The following is a 15,962-nucleotide window of genomic DNA, read 5'->3' on the forward strand; positions in this document are numbered from 1 at the left end:
CAGAGTTTTGCCTTAGAGGGCAGGAACATCTTTTCCTTGCTGGAAACTGGAATTCCACACCATTGCAGTGTGTGCCATGGATCACAGAGGGGAATTACTGAGGTTTCTGGGCGCTGTTTCTGCTGTGCCTCCCAAGGGAGCTGTGCAGGCACAGGTGACAAGCTCCCAAAGCTGTGTGGGCTCCCAGAGCAGACAGCAAATATTTATCTGCTGGACATTTTCAATTACACTCACAGCTCAAAACACAGGGAAGAAGAAAATGGAAGCAAGTGTAGGGGCATTCATGGGTCAGGTAATTTCTACCGCACCATGAAAAACAGCCCACTAAGATAAGTTACTGAAATCCACTCTTAAATACCAAGAGTTTAAATATCAACAGTTTATAATTACAGGATTGGCTTTAATTTTCATTGTGCATATTCTAAAGGAAAATAGTTGTGTAACTGGGACTACTTTAATTACTTTAAATTTTCATTACAGGGATTTGCTTTTTTAACTTGTTTGTGGGGAAAAAACCCAAACTTTTCCTGCTTTAAAATCTATGCAATTGCTTCCTACTCCCGACTCTCTTTTGCCTCCTTGTTTCCAGAACAGCTTTGGGGATGCTCCTTGTTTTTCTCATTTCAGCCTGCAATTCCTTCCAGGGACTTAGAGATTATCTAATCTCAACTTGCCAAACAACAACTTCTGTTCATTGCTCTCATTTCACCATCTGGCATGATTGAGAAGTGGACTGAGAAATATTCATCACTAATTTCTCCACTGGCAGATAGTGAAGCACTTAAATTGGTCACCCAGAGAGGATTTGGAATTACCATCCTTAAGTTTTTTCAAGAGGTGCCTAAGCAAAGGCATAGCTGCTCTCATATGGTGTTTGAGAGGCTGCAAGCAGAAAGTTGGACTACAGATGTGCTCCTGACCTCTTGAAGATTCTGTTTTATTGCTATGACCTCCAAGAAATTTGCTCCCTTCCCTGTTATCCATATGTGAAAGAGGGGCAGAAATGGAAAAATGAATTCCAGAGAAGGAGCATGAGACAACATACCAAAGTTAAAATGTAACGGGCAGAATTGCAAGGTCAAGCAGTTTTGGCTTCTTCCTTTCTGAGCAGGGACAGCATAACTTTGGACTATTAGCACAGACTCACAGACATTAGGTTATCCTGCAGTATTAAACACAGTGTGCTCAGCTGGGAATACCCACAGACAGTGGTCATAGCTTATGCCAACATTATGCTATAATGTTAAAAAACCCACCAAAAATAACAATGCTGTGTGTGGAACTTAAAAAATCGGATTACTTCCTTGGAAAACCAGATTTACTACAGTTATTGTCCAAACTTGCTTTTCCATCACCTCTGTTAACTGCAGAAATTTCCCAAATGGCTGCAGTAAAAATCCAAAATTCATAAAAAATTAACACCCAACCTTTAGGACCACTCTAAAACTGTTGCAAATAAATCATAGAAATTTGAGAACATTTGGTTTTCATATGATGTAATGTAGAAATTATAAACAAAAATTACTTATTGCATATTAGAATTCTTGTGAATGTGAAAATTCTGCATATTTTTTTCTAGATCTAATAATTTGTTACGTAACAAGTGTTAATTCTATTCTTATTGAAGCTGACCTAAAACCATGAGAAAACATGGAATTGAGTTTCAGCTCTAAAATTTTAACCTGATTTTGGAGATGTGACAAACCTGAGAAGCAGGTTAGTGAAACCCTGTCATACAGGAACTTTCCTGAAATTGGGAGGACAGACACAGTTATGTGGGTGCAGAAAGAGCAGGCCACAGAAGCAGGTCTGACTGCTTGACTGGATCTCCCATCACATCATGCTTTTGCTGCATGCCTCCAGGGTACATAGAGACACAAAATAATGAGGCAGAGATTCACCTTGCAGCTTCAAGGAGAGAATTCCCCACCCAAACTGGTCACAATATGTCTAAATGCAGACAGATTACCTTTATTCAGATAGTTATTTACTGGTTACAGTACCTGCAGCACACACTGACCTCAAGAATAAACATTCCTTCCTGACTTTGCAGCTAAATCCCACAGAACAAATTAATGGTATTCCACAAACACTAAAAACCAGATAATCCTCCAGTCTCCTGAAGTCACAGAGCTTGCTGCCTGGTGAGGTGAAAGGACACTAAAATTGCAGGGAAAAGCCCCCCAGAGTATTTCTCTAAAACACTAAGTCCTTCACAGGATTGTGCTGCTTTTGACTCCAGGTTTCTGACCAAACACCACACACCAGATAAAAATAAAGAATAAGCTCACCAAAACTGTCGCAGCAGCTGCTTGCTGGTCCCTGCTAGTTTCACAATACTGATGAAATTGCTCCTATTAAACAACATCTTCTGTTTGCATTAAGACTTCTTTTAACCCACAAATGAAGTTATGAGAAAGGAAGGTGTAGGAAGCAGAGAGTGAGCTGGGCTGCTGTGCAAATGAGGGAAACCAAGAACCAAGATCCTTGTTTTGGCTGTCCCAGCCAGGGCTGGGCCAGGCTGGGGCTGACCCTGAACCTTTTCTTTGGTCAAACTCTACAGATACAGAGATTTCTCCCAGGGCCCATTGCACCACTCACAGTTTGTGTTCTTCTGTGTGGGCTCATCGTGTTGTATCATACCTGTGTCAATACTATTTCATAGCTATTTTGTGTTAAATATTTGCACAGAAGCATGTGCTGATAGAAAAAGGCAAAAGAAAACTTGCAGGCTCCAGCACAGCCCAGGCAGGGACTGTTGGCCCTGAGCTGAGTCAAAATGAGGGTTCTGGGTCCATGGCTATGGAACTGGGCAGGGCATAAAGACTTATTCATGCTTTTGGGACCCTGACAATAATGAAATATTCTGCATTAAAGAAATCTACATTTTCCTGGTTTTTTTTGGTTTTTTTTTCACCTGCTTGGTTGTTTTTTGTTTTGTTTTGTTTTGTTTTTTGGGGTTTTTTTTTTCCTTTGGTGTTTTTTTTTTTTGTGGGTTTTTTTTTTTGTTGTTGTTGTTGTTGGGGTTTTTTTGTTGTTGTTTTTTGTTTGTTTGTTTTGGACCAAGTTTTCAATTATGCTGTGGTAGTGTTAAACAGTGTGGGGCCCAGAAAGTGAAATATTGTAGCCTGCCTACCTCCTTAGGCTAAACTGCTTGCTGTATAGTCTGAAGTAGGTCAATTGTTAAATACTAAAGTGATTTAATTTGAGTTTCTACCTTCAAATATAATTGTCAGATAGGATTTTATGCCACCTGCACTGTAGGTGGTTTTGAAATATGACCATTACTTTCTCATTTCCTCCTCCCTGTAAGGAGAGACGCACTAGGGTAAATCAAGGTGATGGCATATCTGTCAGAGAGGTGATGCCTAGAAATTACAATGCAAGGAACTTATATTTAAAACATACAAGAGAGAAGTTTGACTCCTGGGAAAGACAGACATCTGTGAAAACATCACGCAGGGTGATAGCTCCTGGTGGGATTTGCTCAAGACCCCTCATGCTGAACCAACCCTGAGATGCTTGGGAAATGCAGCAGTTGCCAGAGGAAATGTCAAACAGAAGTAAAACCCTAGAGAAATGAGTAGTGAGGGAATGGAAGAGAAGAAAGGGAAGAAAGAGAAGAAAGGGAAGAAAGAAAACAAAGAGAAGAATATCACGCCACGGTTTCCCTCTTGGTTGTCCACTGGCAAATTACTCCCATGACCTTCAAGCCCAGCCCCTGGGACTGAACTTGTGTCAGTAGTGATGCCCAGGAGAAAAGACAGCAGACAAAGCAAATGTGGCTCCAGTCAAGGACAAGTCCCATCCTGCAGCCTCACAGGGAGGGGACGCTGCCGATGCCTCTTTGTCAGGCCACACCTTGTACTGGGTCTGGCTGAGCTGGACTCGTTTTCCCACAGCAGCCCTCCCAGTGCTGGGCTCTGCACTCGTAGCTGGAAAGGTGCTGATGCCACACCAAGAGTTTTGGGTACTGGTGAGCTGGTGCTGAGCAGCACCAGCGCTGTCCCTCCAACTTCCCACCCCCCATCCGTAGGTTGGGTCTGGACAAGATCTTGGGAGGGAACACAGGGCAGCTGACCCAAATTAACCAAAGGGATATTTTATATCATATGATGCCAGCTCAGATGTAAAAGCTAAGGAAAGAAGGAAGAAGGGGAAACATTCATTATTTTACAATATGTGCCTCCTGGAGCAAAGATGAGGTGCTTAACTCCTGCTTCCTGGTACTTGGCTGGACATCACTTGCTGATGGGAAGAAGAAAAAAAATCTCTGTTTTTTTGCTTTGCTTTTGTGCATGCAACCTTTCATTTTTGTTTTAGCAATCTGCCTTTTCTCAGCCTATGCTTCCTGTCTTATTTTCTCTCCTCTGTCCAGCTGAGAAGGAGTAGAGATGAAATGTCTTGGTGGGCACCTGGTGTCCAATGAAGGCAAATCCACCACACCCCTGTACAGAGGCTGCCTGATCCCAATTCCCACATGGATCAATTTCATAGGAAGCTCCTGTGAATGAGTGCCACCTAAGAGGAAGGGAACAGACAAGATTTACAGATGCCTGCGGTTGAAAAGCAACAGCAAATGCCAGAGGGTCCAAAAAAACTTACAAACTTTTATTAGTAAATTATACATGTGGCATGTTAATTGGCTTAAGTTAGCTCCTTATCTCCTAGTAGCAAGAGAAATAAAAGCATAAAAAAAAAAAAAAAAAAGGGGGGAAGAGAGAGAAAAGGAGATCATTGGTCCTGGGTCCAGTATCCATCTGGTCAACAAGAGGTCCAGGGTCCTCAGGGGCACGCCCTGGGCACTGTGGGGGTTGATTTCATAGAGCTTTCTCCAGGAGCTCAGGATGATGTGCCGGGCCCAGTGTTGCCCCACTGCCAGCTGCCCAGGGAGGTGCTGGAGCCACCGGCAGGAGTTTAAGGAAAGACTGGATGTGGCACTGAGTGTCATGGTGACGCTGGCTGTAGGTTGTATATGGTGGTCCCAGAGGTTGTTTCCAGCACAGCTGATCCTGTGGCGATGCCGTGCCCACAGCCCTGTTCCAGCCCTTTCACCCCTCAGGACATAGCCGATCCTGCGATGCCGTGCCCACAGCCCTGTGCCAGCCCTTTCCCCGTGCCCAGCACAGCTGATCCTGTGGTGATGCCGTGCCCACAGCCCTGTGCCAGCCCTTTCCCCGTGCCCAGCACAGCTGATCCTGTGGTGATGCCGTGCCCACAGCCCTGTGCCAGCCCTTTCACCCCTCAGGACATAGCCGATCCTGCGATGCCGTGCCCACAGCCCCGTGCCAGGCCTTTTCCCCGCTCGCCCTCACGGTCCGGCCGGGCCCGGTGCCGCCCCCGCCGGCCGCCAGGCGGCGCTGCCCGCGGCGCTGCCCCCCGGCCCGGCCCGGCGGGGCTTCCTCCCGGCCGCCATGGCCGCGCCCGCCGCGGGGACCGAGCTGCCCGTGCCCGGTGAGTGCGGCCGCTCCTCGAGGCACCCGGGGGGAAAGTGCGTCTGCCTGTGCCGGCCCCTGCCCGCCTCACCCCCGAAGGTCTCTCCCGGCTGCGGGCCCCGCGCCGGGCCGGTGCTTCGCGCCGTCAGGGGAGAAACGCGTCCGCTGCCGCCAGAGCTCGGACGGGGCAGCCCCGTCAGCGGCGGGGGCGGGGGCAGCGCCGGGCACTCGGGGGGCGCTTAATTCGGAGCGTTGATGGTTAGTTTGTGTCGTGGTTTGGCCCAGGGTAATGTTCAAACGTTGCCTCGTTGCTGGGATAACAAACGCCTCGTGTACGTCCTGTGGGATTTAATTTACCGAGTTGGTGGGGCTCCGTTTCCAAACTGGCGGCAGCGCTGAAGCACAGGATGGGTCAGGCTGGAAGGAGCCGCGAGGGCTGTCTGGTCTCACCTCCCTGCTCAAGCAGGGTCATCCCGCAGCACATGGCACAGGATTGTGTCCAGACGGTTCTGGGATATGTCCAGTGAGAGAGACTGCACAGAAAAGAATTTCTTCCTCCTGTTCAGGCGGAACTTCCCGAGCATCATTTCTGGCCATTGCCTCTTGCCCTATTGCTCAGCACCACCGAGCAGAGCCTGGCTGCATCTTCTTGGCACCCCCTGAGTTTAGATTTTTATACACATTAGTAAGGTTCCCTGTAAGCCGTCTCTTCTCAAGGCTGAACAGCCCAAATCCCTCAGCCTTTCCTCATAAGAGAGATGCTCATGTCCCCCAAAATCCTTGTTGTCACCCCCGGACCCACTTTGTGATCTCCATGCCTCACTTGTACTGAGGAGCCCAGAACAGGGCACAGTAGTTGTGTCCAGTTGTGAAATGTTGTGGCTTAGTCAAATGAATGAGATACACAATGCATTGGAAAATGTATCAGCTTTTTGTATACACTGAATAAAGAACATAAAATGTTTTCATGTTAACCCTTCTGAAGGGAAAATAAATGAACCAGAGAGCTCTCTACCTGCTGAAGAGATTGCTAAAAACGTTCAGAAGTCCATGGCTGTCTGGCTGGTAGATGAAAACTTAAAACAGAGTTTTCAGATGCTGCTTAACTTGTCTGTGGTTGTAGGTGTGTCTAGGTAAAATGAGGAAAAAAAAACTCAGCTCTTTCTTTAAGAAGGCTTGAGTTTGTCTGCACAAAGCTTGTTGAGCAAGTGAAAGTGAAAAACACATCTAGTGAGGTAATAAGTGCAATTTATACATGTCTGCTCCATCTGATAGATACAGTAACTTCTTTGGAAATAGGGGAAGCTTTTGCATTAAATAATTATTTTAAATGCAAACCAAATATACAGTTTAAGAGAGAACTTTTAGGTTTTGGAGCTGGGGTGCATATTGTTGATGAGATTGTTTTTATTGAAAGTAAATGCACTAAGATGTCTCAATGTAATTTTCAGAAACAGTCTACTGTTATTGTGTATAAGTCCTAACATGTGTTACATGCTAACAAAATTTACAAGGAAAAGCTTTGGTTTTGGTTTGGTTTTTTTTGGTTTTTTTTTTGTTTGTTTGTTTTTTTTGTTTTTGTTGTTTTTTTTTTTTTTGGGGGGGGGGGGGGGGGTTTTTTTTGGGGGGGGGGGGGGGGGTTTTTTTTGTTTTTTGGTTTTTTTTTAAATCTATGTTTTATAGCACAGGCTTTGACATTTTAAACTAGGAGGTCTAATCAAGCTTTTATATCAGCTGACATTGTCTGCAAGAATTGTGACAAATTATTTAACTTGTAAGTTCATTTATTTTTCTGTAGAATTGATATTTTCTGTCAAACCACATGCCTAACCAAAAGCTGAACACTTAGTTAACATTCTGTAAAGTGTGAAGAACTGAAAAACCAGGCGGACTACAGCCTGAAGAGCTGCTTGGACTTTATTTTGGGGTGGTTTTGTTTGGATTTTTTAGATCATGGCTTTATCACTGAATCACAGAATGGTTGGGATTGGAAGAAATCTCTGGAGACCATCTGGTCCAGCCCCCTTGGTGAAGCAGGTTCACCCAGAGGAGTTGCACAGGATTGTGCCCAGGCAGGTTTTGAACATCTCCAGAGATGGAGACTCCAAAACTTCTCTGGGCAGCCTGTTCCAGTGCTCTGCCACTCACACAGGACAGTTCTTCCTCCTGTTTGGGCGAAATGGGAGTTTTGCCAACTCATGTTTTGAAGGCTGAGGGAAGAAAGAAGATAAAGATAAGAAAATAAAATGTGCCACTGAATTGATAAACATGTCTATTTCAAAATATGTGAGGCAAAATTTGCTTTCACTAAAATTGACATCTTTCTGTGTTCCAGAGTCAGGTGCTGTTTTCACGTTCGGGAAAAGCAAATTTGCAGAAGATATTCCTAGCAAGTTCTGGTTCAAAAATGACAAGCCTGTACTTATATCATGTGGAGATGAACATACAGCTATTGTTACAGGTCAGTATTGGAAATGGAGGATATAGAATCAGAATTGTTTAGGTTGGAAGAGACCTTTAAGATTAGCAAATCCAACCGTTAACCCAACATTGTCAAGTTCACCACCATGTCCCCAAGTACCAGATCTATGCATCTTTTAAACACCTCCAGGGATGGTGACGCAGCCACTTCCCTGGGCATCCTGTTCCATGAAGAAATTTTTCCCAGTCTCTGGTCTAAACCTTCCCTGGCACAGCTTGAAGCCATTTCCTCTCATCCTCTTGCTTGTTACCTGGGAGCAGAGGCTGAACCCCACCTGGCTACAATGTCCTTTCAGGAAGTTGTAGGGTGATGAGGTCTTCTCTGAGCTCCCTTTTCTCCCACAGCTTCCCTGACAGGACTTGTGCTCCAGACCCTTCTGTGGACACATTCCAGCCCCTCAATGTCTTTCTTGTAGTGAAGCTGACCTATATGATTAAGTGATGTATTTGGACACCTTTGAAAGTTAGGAATCTTACCTGCATCCTGAGGTTGAGGTTGGGGAGAGGAGAGAGGATTGCTTTGTGGGAACTGTTGGATACCTTTGGAGTTAGTGTGAGGTCACTCACGGTTTTCACAGGACTTGCCCAAGAACTGTTTGGAGGAAGTTTTTAATAACTGAATGTATGACAGGATTGAAACTATACATAACTTAGTTCAGGCTGAATGTTTCTCGTGAATCTGACAATGTTTAGTGTGTTACATTTATTGTATCATGGAAGTAACAGTAACTTCTGAACACCACAAGTTCACTAGAAATCTCCTTGAAACAATAAATACAATTTATTGTATTTACAATTTATTGTGTCTCTCAAATTAAGTTTGGGATTACTGTTAACTGTCAGATGAAAATAGCCCTTGAAAGAGCAATTCTATAAAGGATTTCAGAAAATCCTACAAAAATCAGAAATAAATGGAAAAAGCGTTCAAAGAAACTGTGGTGTAATAGAGGGAGCATTATTAATGTTTTTTTTATTTTCTTTGAAATGGTGGAAACAATACTCATTAAAGAATTTGTTCATTTTATTTTACATGGGGGGGACTACTCTTCTGTGGATGAGCGTGTGTGATGATTGTACTGACAATCAACTACTGACAGATAATAAGACTTTGTTGTTGAAAAAAATATGTGTGTATTTTCAGGACTTTTTAAATTGGAATGTAGTTATTGCTCATCAATATCCAGTTGGTAATTTCTTATTAAGTAATTTGCTGAGAATTTCTTGCAATGTTCACAAGCAACATTGAAGATGCTGAATTTTTAGAAAGAACTATTCCAGGCAAGATAAAAAAGACTATAGATTTCATGGGCTGCAGAACACCCTGAGGTAAAATTACATGATGAATTTTTCAAGCCTAACTTCATGGCAGATGAATTATACATTAATAGTTTATTTTGAACAAAGCTTGGCACTTTTTTTTTTGATTGAACAAATAATATTAAATTACCTGTTGCATTAAATTAATCCAGATGTAACCTGGGGCACTGTGGCATTTTCTTTTTGCATTTTCTTTCTACATATACTTTTATATGCCCACACCCAGTTTGAAATAACACAGGTATAGTTCTGAGTTTAAACCTGTAAGCAACAATCCCCAAATTCCCACATCACTGTAATAGTGACCAGTCAGATAAAGCTTTTGAAGAAGTCATCTTGCAGCGATTTTCATGCAGCACCATTACTGTATAATTTCCCCTTCTCTCCATTATTTTAGTATATGTAGCTTCTTTCAAAAGTGTCTCTGTGGCTTGCCCTGGCTATTGTAGTGGGCAGGTACATCACCAGGGAAGCTTCTAGATGATCGGATCTTTATTTCCTCAAAGCTTTTGCTCTCAAGGAACTGTAGAAGCATGAGGAAAACACTTCTTTGGTAGCAAAAGGTTTTCTGGGTCATTGTAAAGACAGAAGTGAGAGTAAAGTGTGGATCAACAACAAGCAAAGGTAGAGAAGCTGCAAAAGTCATACAAAAAAAGCGAAGAAGGGAAGGAAAAAGCTCTTCTCCCTCATTTGTTCTTCACACCAGTGCATGCCCATGTGCACCTCACATTTCTGCAGTTAGATGGAATTGGATGATCCAGCCCTTGGGAATGACGCTGAGCTGCAGTAACACCTGGAATAAATGGTTCACAAGCTCATGCTGATAATGAGTTTACTGAGAAGGGTGCAGACCTTGTGGGAAACCAGGAGCTTCTTCAGCTGAACCTGACCTGGAAGAGATAAAAGGCAAACATCCCCAAGGAAGGAAAAGTATCTCAAGCAGGTGTGTGTTAATGCATGCTTCACTTTACTTTCAATCTTTAGTTACAGGTCACAAAATTTCCCCCCTCCTTTTTTTTCCCACACCTTGAAAGAGGGAGTGGGAGGTATATTTGTAGGGGACAGTAGGAATATGAGGTAGATGAAAATTTAGAAATATACCAATTTTGCACTTAACATGGCTCAACAACTGTAAATAAAACAATCACCCAAACTGATACAAATCATTCATTAATGCTGGATTGGGCAGGAGAGTTGGCTATAACTAGCACCAAATCTTGACTGAATACTAATGAAGAAAATGTACAAGAACTGATATTTAGCATTCAAACAAAATATTCAGAACCTTTCAAACTTTCATCTAATCTAGCATCAATATTCCCATATGACTTATAAAGACAAGTGTAAAATAAATACAAAACACTCTGTCCTTTGCCTTTCTAGGTCAAGAGTTAAGAGTCCAAAATTTTATTCACATATTGTGGCTGCCTGTGGAATTGATAGGACCAGTGATAGTTACTTGCTGACTTTGAGTTGGCTTGCTGAGTTAGTTGAAGAAATGTTTTCTTCTCCAGGAAGGAAGTTGTGTTTTTTTATTCTTTTGCTGTCTACCATTGGCATAACATTGATTAAAATGTCCAAGAAGGAATTTTTTAAGCAGTGGTCTTCTTTAGGCATTTAATGCAGTCATGAGTAATATATATTCCAGCATCACTTGTAACATGTTTCATAATGGTTCTTGCCTCATTTCTGTATCTTTTGGGCCAAGCATACTGATAGTCATTCCCTGCATCTTCTATAACTGCAGGCTTTGGAAAGCAATTAATTCATCCTCATGGGAGCTGGAGTGAAGAAGTATGAATATGAATACTTTTAAGAATCTCCTTCCAATGCCTGTGTATTAAATTTTGTTTCCTACAAAACTCTTAAACTTAACAGCTATCTTGTTGTTTATTTGCCTTGATTAGAGTATCCTAGGCAGCTTAACCACATTTTATCAAAGAGACTGATCTGTTCACAAGGGGGAAAGTGCTGATGGATGAAGACACCTTTTCTGAACTCAGAGCTTTGGAGAGAATTGAAGCCCCCAGCACAAGAAGGCAGAACGAAAGAAAGAAGTATCAGTTGTAAAAGTGGGAGTGAAAAGAGGTGCATATGGAACCACAAGAAGATAGTATACTCATAATTTCAGGTTTTGTAAGGCATTAAGCATTCAACAGAGATGTTGGAAACCCTCCAGGTGTTTTGTCACCAGTTTTCTTTTTTCTGCTTACCAGTAGGTCACCAGAACATGGCACAATATCTTTTGCATCAACTGCAAGGGGAGGATAAGAAAGATTAGTACACATTTGTGTTGATGTATATGAGCAAGCAATGTTCTGTGCTGGTTTTGCTTGTGTGATGCCAAATGTCCTAATCATGGCTGTGCTTGTTGCTCAATAAAGTTTCTGAAAATACCATGACTTTTCTAACAAAACTGATGTCATTCCTATTTTCCTGATATTTATTTGACTTCTATATGAGTTTTAAATCAACTGTTAACATAATTTATTCACTATATAGCTCAAATAAAAATAATTTTAAAAGTAATTGTGGTGCCTTGGCATTTGCTACTCTGTACAAAATACTACCTTTTATGTTTTATTCAGATACAGTTTCTCAGAAGGATCTTGTAGTAAATATTCAAGGCCTGTACATTGCCTCCCCATCTTATTTCTCTCCCACACTCATATAATTTAAAAAGAAAGGGGGAGAATATGTAAAACATACCTTTAAACATAGGTGATTAGAGTACTTGACTGCCTGCTATGAGAAAGCATGTGGCATTTCAGCTGATGTTTCCCAGCTGCCCAATGAATGCTTTAAAAGCACTTCATGAAACAGAAGTGCACATACTGATGGGGTTGCCAGGAATCACAGTTGCGGTAGCAACTGTTCATGAGAAATGAGGTGGGAGACAATCTTTTACTGAAGGGTCCCACAAAACCTCTGTTGCTACACGTGCAAGTGTCCTGTGGCTTCCCTGGTTGCCCTGAATTGCTGTTGGTGAAACATCTGCTGGTGTACCTGCCAGGGAACGCATGCTTGGGAGAAATACTACAGTTTTGCATCAGGATAAAGGTGGAGACTGCAGTTGGAAGTGTGTTTTCATCACCAAAACAGTCTGAGAAGGCCTTTTCATTGTCTCCTGTTGTTTCCCTCCTGCCCAGAGTCACAGTCTTACTTACTCTGCTGGACCTGTCTTGTGCCAGCCATTCCACCTGGCAGGTGGCCACAATCTGCATGATGGCACCACAGTGGAAGCAAAAAAACCAAGAGCAATCTGAGTTTACAAAATTTTGAAATTTGATCCTTGCCTATTTTTCTGCTGTTGGATTCAGTGCATCTGTGTGATGGCTGGCATATCTCAGTTATGAAAATTGTGCCTTTTGCATGCAAAATTATATTGGATTTCTTGGCCAGCTTAGATTGAATCACATCTCTTCCAAAACTTGATTTGCTGTACAGACTGAGAAATGTTGCCTCATTACAGGTATTTGTTTAGGTTCCTCTGTAGTGCCTGTTAATTCTCATTCTCTTTCTAAATTAACTGCTTCCCAGATTTCTTATTTTCTATTCTACTCCTAGGAAACCTGAAATTATAAAAGGCTGTCACTCAATTGTAAAAGAATGTGGAAAAATTCCTCTCATCTATTAAGCTCCTTGACTTACAAAGCAATGCCTGAGAATTTAAAGACTGATATAAAACCCAACAGATTATAGGATGAAAAGCATGACCTTGTTTGAATTTTGCATGGATAAAAGAGAATGTGCTTAAATTGAATTAGGGCAGCTTGGCATCATACTCCCACAAAAGTACTGCTGTCTTAGGAAAGCAGTTGGAAAGTGTAAAGCAAGGATACAAGGAAGCCATACCAATATAGGATAGATGTCATTTGCTGATAAAAATCCTTTCTGTTAAGTTGTGTTTGCTGTCAGCGACAGCTCTGCATGTGTTTGACGTGATTACATTATCAAAATTAGGATGGAGATATAAATGCTGTTAGTAGAACACTGTGAGCATGAATTTGACCTCTGTCTTTCTTCCCTTCCAGCTTTCTTGGAAAGACATAATATTGACACATAGTCCCACGTGCCAAGAATTGTAAAATCTAACAATCAGGATTTTAGATACTGGTTGCAGTTAAGCAGTGGTGTGGTTTTATTTTTTTGAACTATGTGATTATCTTTAAGAAAATGAATGGATATTTTTATTAGAATATGATTTTAGGGTAATATTTAAAACATTGCAATATCATATTTCAAAGTCTCTGTAAATCACAATCAGAACCTTCACTGGGAACAGCCATATTATTTTGGCATTATTATATGGAATTGCAATTATGGATTTTGGTTGTGGTAATTGTAGATGATGAGGGTGATGAGCTCTATGATCAAATTTCTATCTAGGATGAAAACATTATGATGGAGTCTAATGCACAAAGATCTGCAGACCTTCAGAAGTAAAAAAAAGTCCTTTTATTTGTTGCAAAAGGGTGGGAGTTTGGGGAAAGGATGTTGTTTTGTTGTGGGTTTTTTGGATAAATCAGTTTCTATTGTTTTATAAAGATTTCTGTTGGAATAAGGGTCTTATTTTCCAGTAGGAACTTTACAGCTTTTCAAGGTGTGATAATTAAAAAAAATTAAATAAATGAGTTCATTTTTAAGGTATTGTCAGTAATTAGTTTTGTCCAATTTTCATCACAGATGACAAAATTCTCATCTGTTCATATACCATCCTTAGAAAAAGCACTGTTTTTTCAGAATTGTAACAGTTCATTGTTTGCAATGGTCAAAATGCAAGTCCAATGACACATCAGGAATTTCTGAAAGGTGATTCTAGCATTGTCCCTGTTGAACAGTTGTAACCTAATGTCTGCATTTAGGTTTACAAAACTCTCTGACTGCATGGTGGGTTTACATATTCTGTCTTTATATGCAAAATAACAAACTAATACAGTATAGTATTAAATTGATACAGTATAGTAATAGTTTGTGAAAATTTATCAGAAACTACATTTGATAGAAGTGCATATTTGTAAGTCATTTTAAGAGAAGACATTTAGCAATAAAAGAAATATCCCACCCTAAACAATCAAATAAGCCAAACATTACAAATCTGTACTTGTATTTATCAAATATCTGCATTATTCATTTGTGTCTTTGGAGTAAAAGACGTGGGTGCTCAGTTTGATGTGCTGTTATTTTATAAGGGGGCTTATAGACACTGGGGTTTCTGAACTGCAGGGTCTACCCAAAGTACATCTTGTTTTCTGAAGAGCACTTCATCTGCGCTGTAATTAAAGATGAGAATGTTTCTTCTTCTGGCTTTCTTACTTAAACAATGCAATTACTATTTTTGAACTGTAAAATCAAGTTTACAACAAAACAAGGATATTAATTATTGTTTACACTTATGTACTGAATTGCCTAAACTTAAACCTTAGATTAGAAAGGAAGTAATAAGTTCATTGTGAGTGAATGACCATCTTGTCTCCAATGAGGTATTCAAACCCTTGCATGGATTCTGTCTGTGATTTCTTTCAGGGAAAGGTAAACTGTACATGTTTGGCAGTAACGACTGGGGCCAGTTAGGACTAGGATCAAAGAACACTGTCAGCAAACCAACCTGTGTTAAAGGTTTGTGTGATTTTTCTTTTTTTCTTTTCTTTTGTCCTTTTGAAAGGAGACCTTTGTGAAAAGGCACTTCATAGGATACAATTCCAAAATAACTGATTCTTTATTTTTCTTCATCACAAGTGCACATTAGTGCACAAGATCATGAAGGTAGCTCTAAAGGATCCCTTATTGATTTTCCATTACTTCAGATTCTGAGTCCTTTTGCATCTGAGGATTACTTTGGATACACAGAATCCTGTCATTTTTGAGGGCTCTGACTTTATGTAGTACTTGCCTATTCTCTCAAACCACATCTTCATTTTTTACTGCAGACAATAATCAGATGCTTGGTCTCTGCATGTCTGTGTTTTAGAAGCCATAGTTCCAGCAGCATTGTGTAACCTCTGTGTCACTATTTTCTTAGCAACTTTGTAAATGAAAAGAAATCTATCAGAATACTTTTCACAAGTACTGCTACATTTGTAACAAGTATAAGAAATGCCCCAGGGGACATAAATGTTAATACATTTTTATGAGGCAGTAAAATAAATTCCTGTATTCTTTCACGTATTGGAAAATATGTTTTCATTGCACTGTGATCTTTTTGATCTTTCCTAGCTGTTTTTATCTTGTCAAACAAAGCTGAGTCAATACTTTTCCTTATCCCTTTACTTATGTCAAGTCAGATCTATCCCATTAACACATTTCTCTTCACTATTAGATGTTTATCTTCACTCTTTCTGCCAGCAGATCGATCTGTTAGCTTATTGTTAAAAACAAATTATCCTGCTTGTTCAAACTCTGTTCTTCCTAATTTAGTTTATTCTACTGTCCTTTATTTGCTCCTGCCTCCATCTCTCTTCAGACTGAGAATGCAGCGACTCTCAGGTACACATCTTCTGTCAGCCATGTGAGAGATTGATTCCTGCCTTGGCTTAAATAGATTTGGTTTCAAGTTTTGGGTTTGCTGTTGAATTGCAATGTAGAATAAAAGATGAAGAGAAGATGACAGCAATTCAAAGCAGACCTGGCATCCATTGAAAAAAATCACAAAGTGGGTGTCTTTTTTCTCTTGGCAGTAGACAGCAGGAGGAATTCCTGGAGCTTTTTTCACTAGCCTTTGGTCATCAC

The 15,962-nt window shown here is 41.0% G+C and overlaps 1 protein-coding gene across 2 annotated transcripts in view; it reads left to right on the top strand.

Moving 5' to 3' along the window:
• Positions 1–5,385: 5,385 nt before the first annotated feature.
• The window catches only part of RPGR (retinitis pigmentosa GTPase regulator), a 53,716-nt gene continuing 43,139 nt past the window's right edge, over positions 5,386–15,962 (top strand). Inside the window, exons 1-3 of one of the 2 annotated variants that reach the window (XM_041487945.1) lie at positions 5,386–5,454; positions 7,771–7,896; positions 14,760–14,852. In XM_041487945.1, coding sequence (XP_041343879.1) covers positions 5,415–5,454; positions 7,771–7,896; positions 14,760–14,852 — 259 coding nt within the window. In that variant the 5' untranslated portion in view covers positions 5,386–5,414. Of the gene's footprint in view, positions 5,455–7,703; positions 7,897–14,759; positions 14,853–15,962 lie in introns of those variants that run through there. The other variant, XM_041487944.1, reaches the window with a different exon arrangement.

This window comes from Pyrgilauda ruficollis, unplaced genomic scaffold (genome assembly GCF_017590135.1).
Source record: "Pyrgilauda ruficollis isolate IOZ18807 unplaced genomic scaffold, ASM1759013v1 scaffold85, whole genome shotgun sequence".
Lineage (NCBI taxonomy): Eukaryota > Metazoa > Chordata > Aves > Passeriformes > Passeridae > Pyrgilauda > Pyrgilauda ruficollis.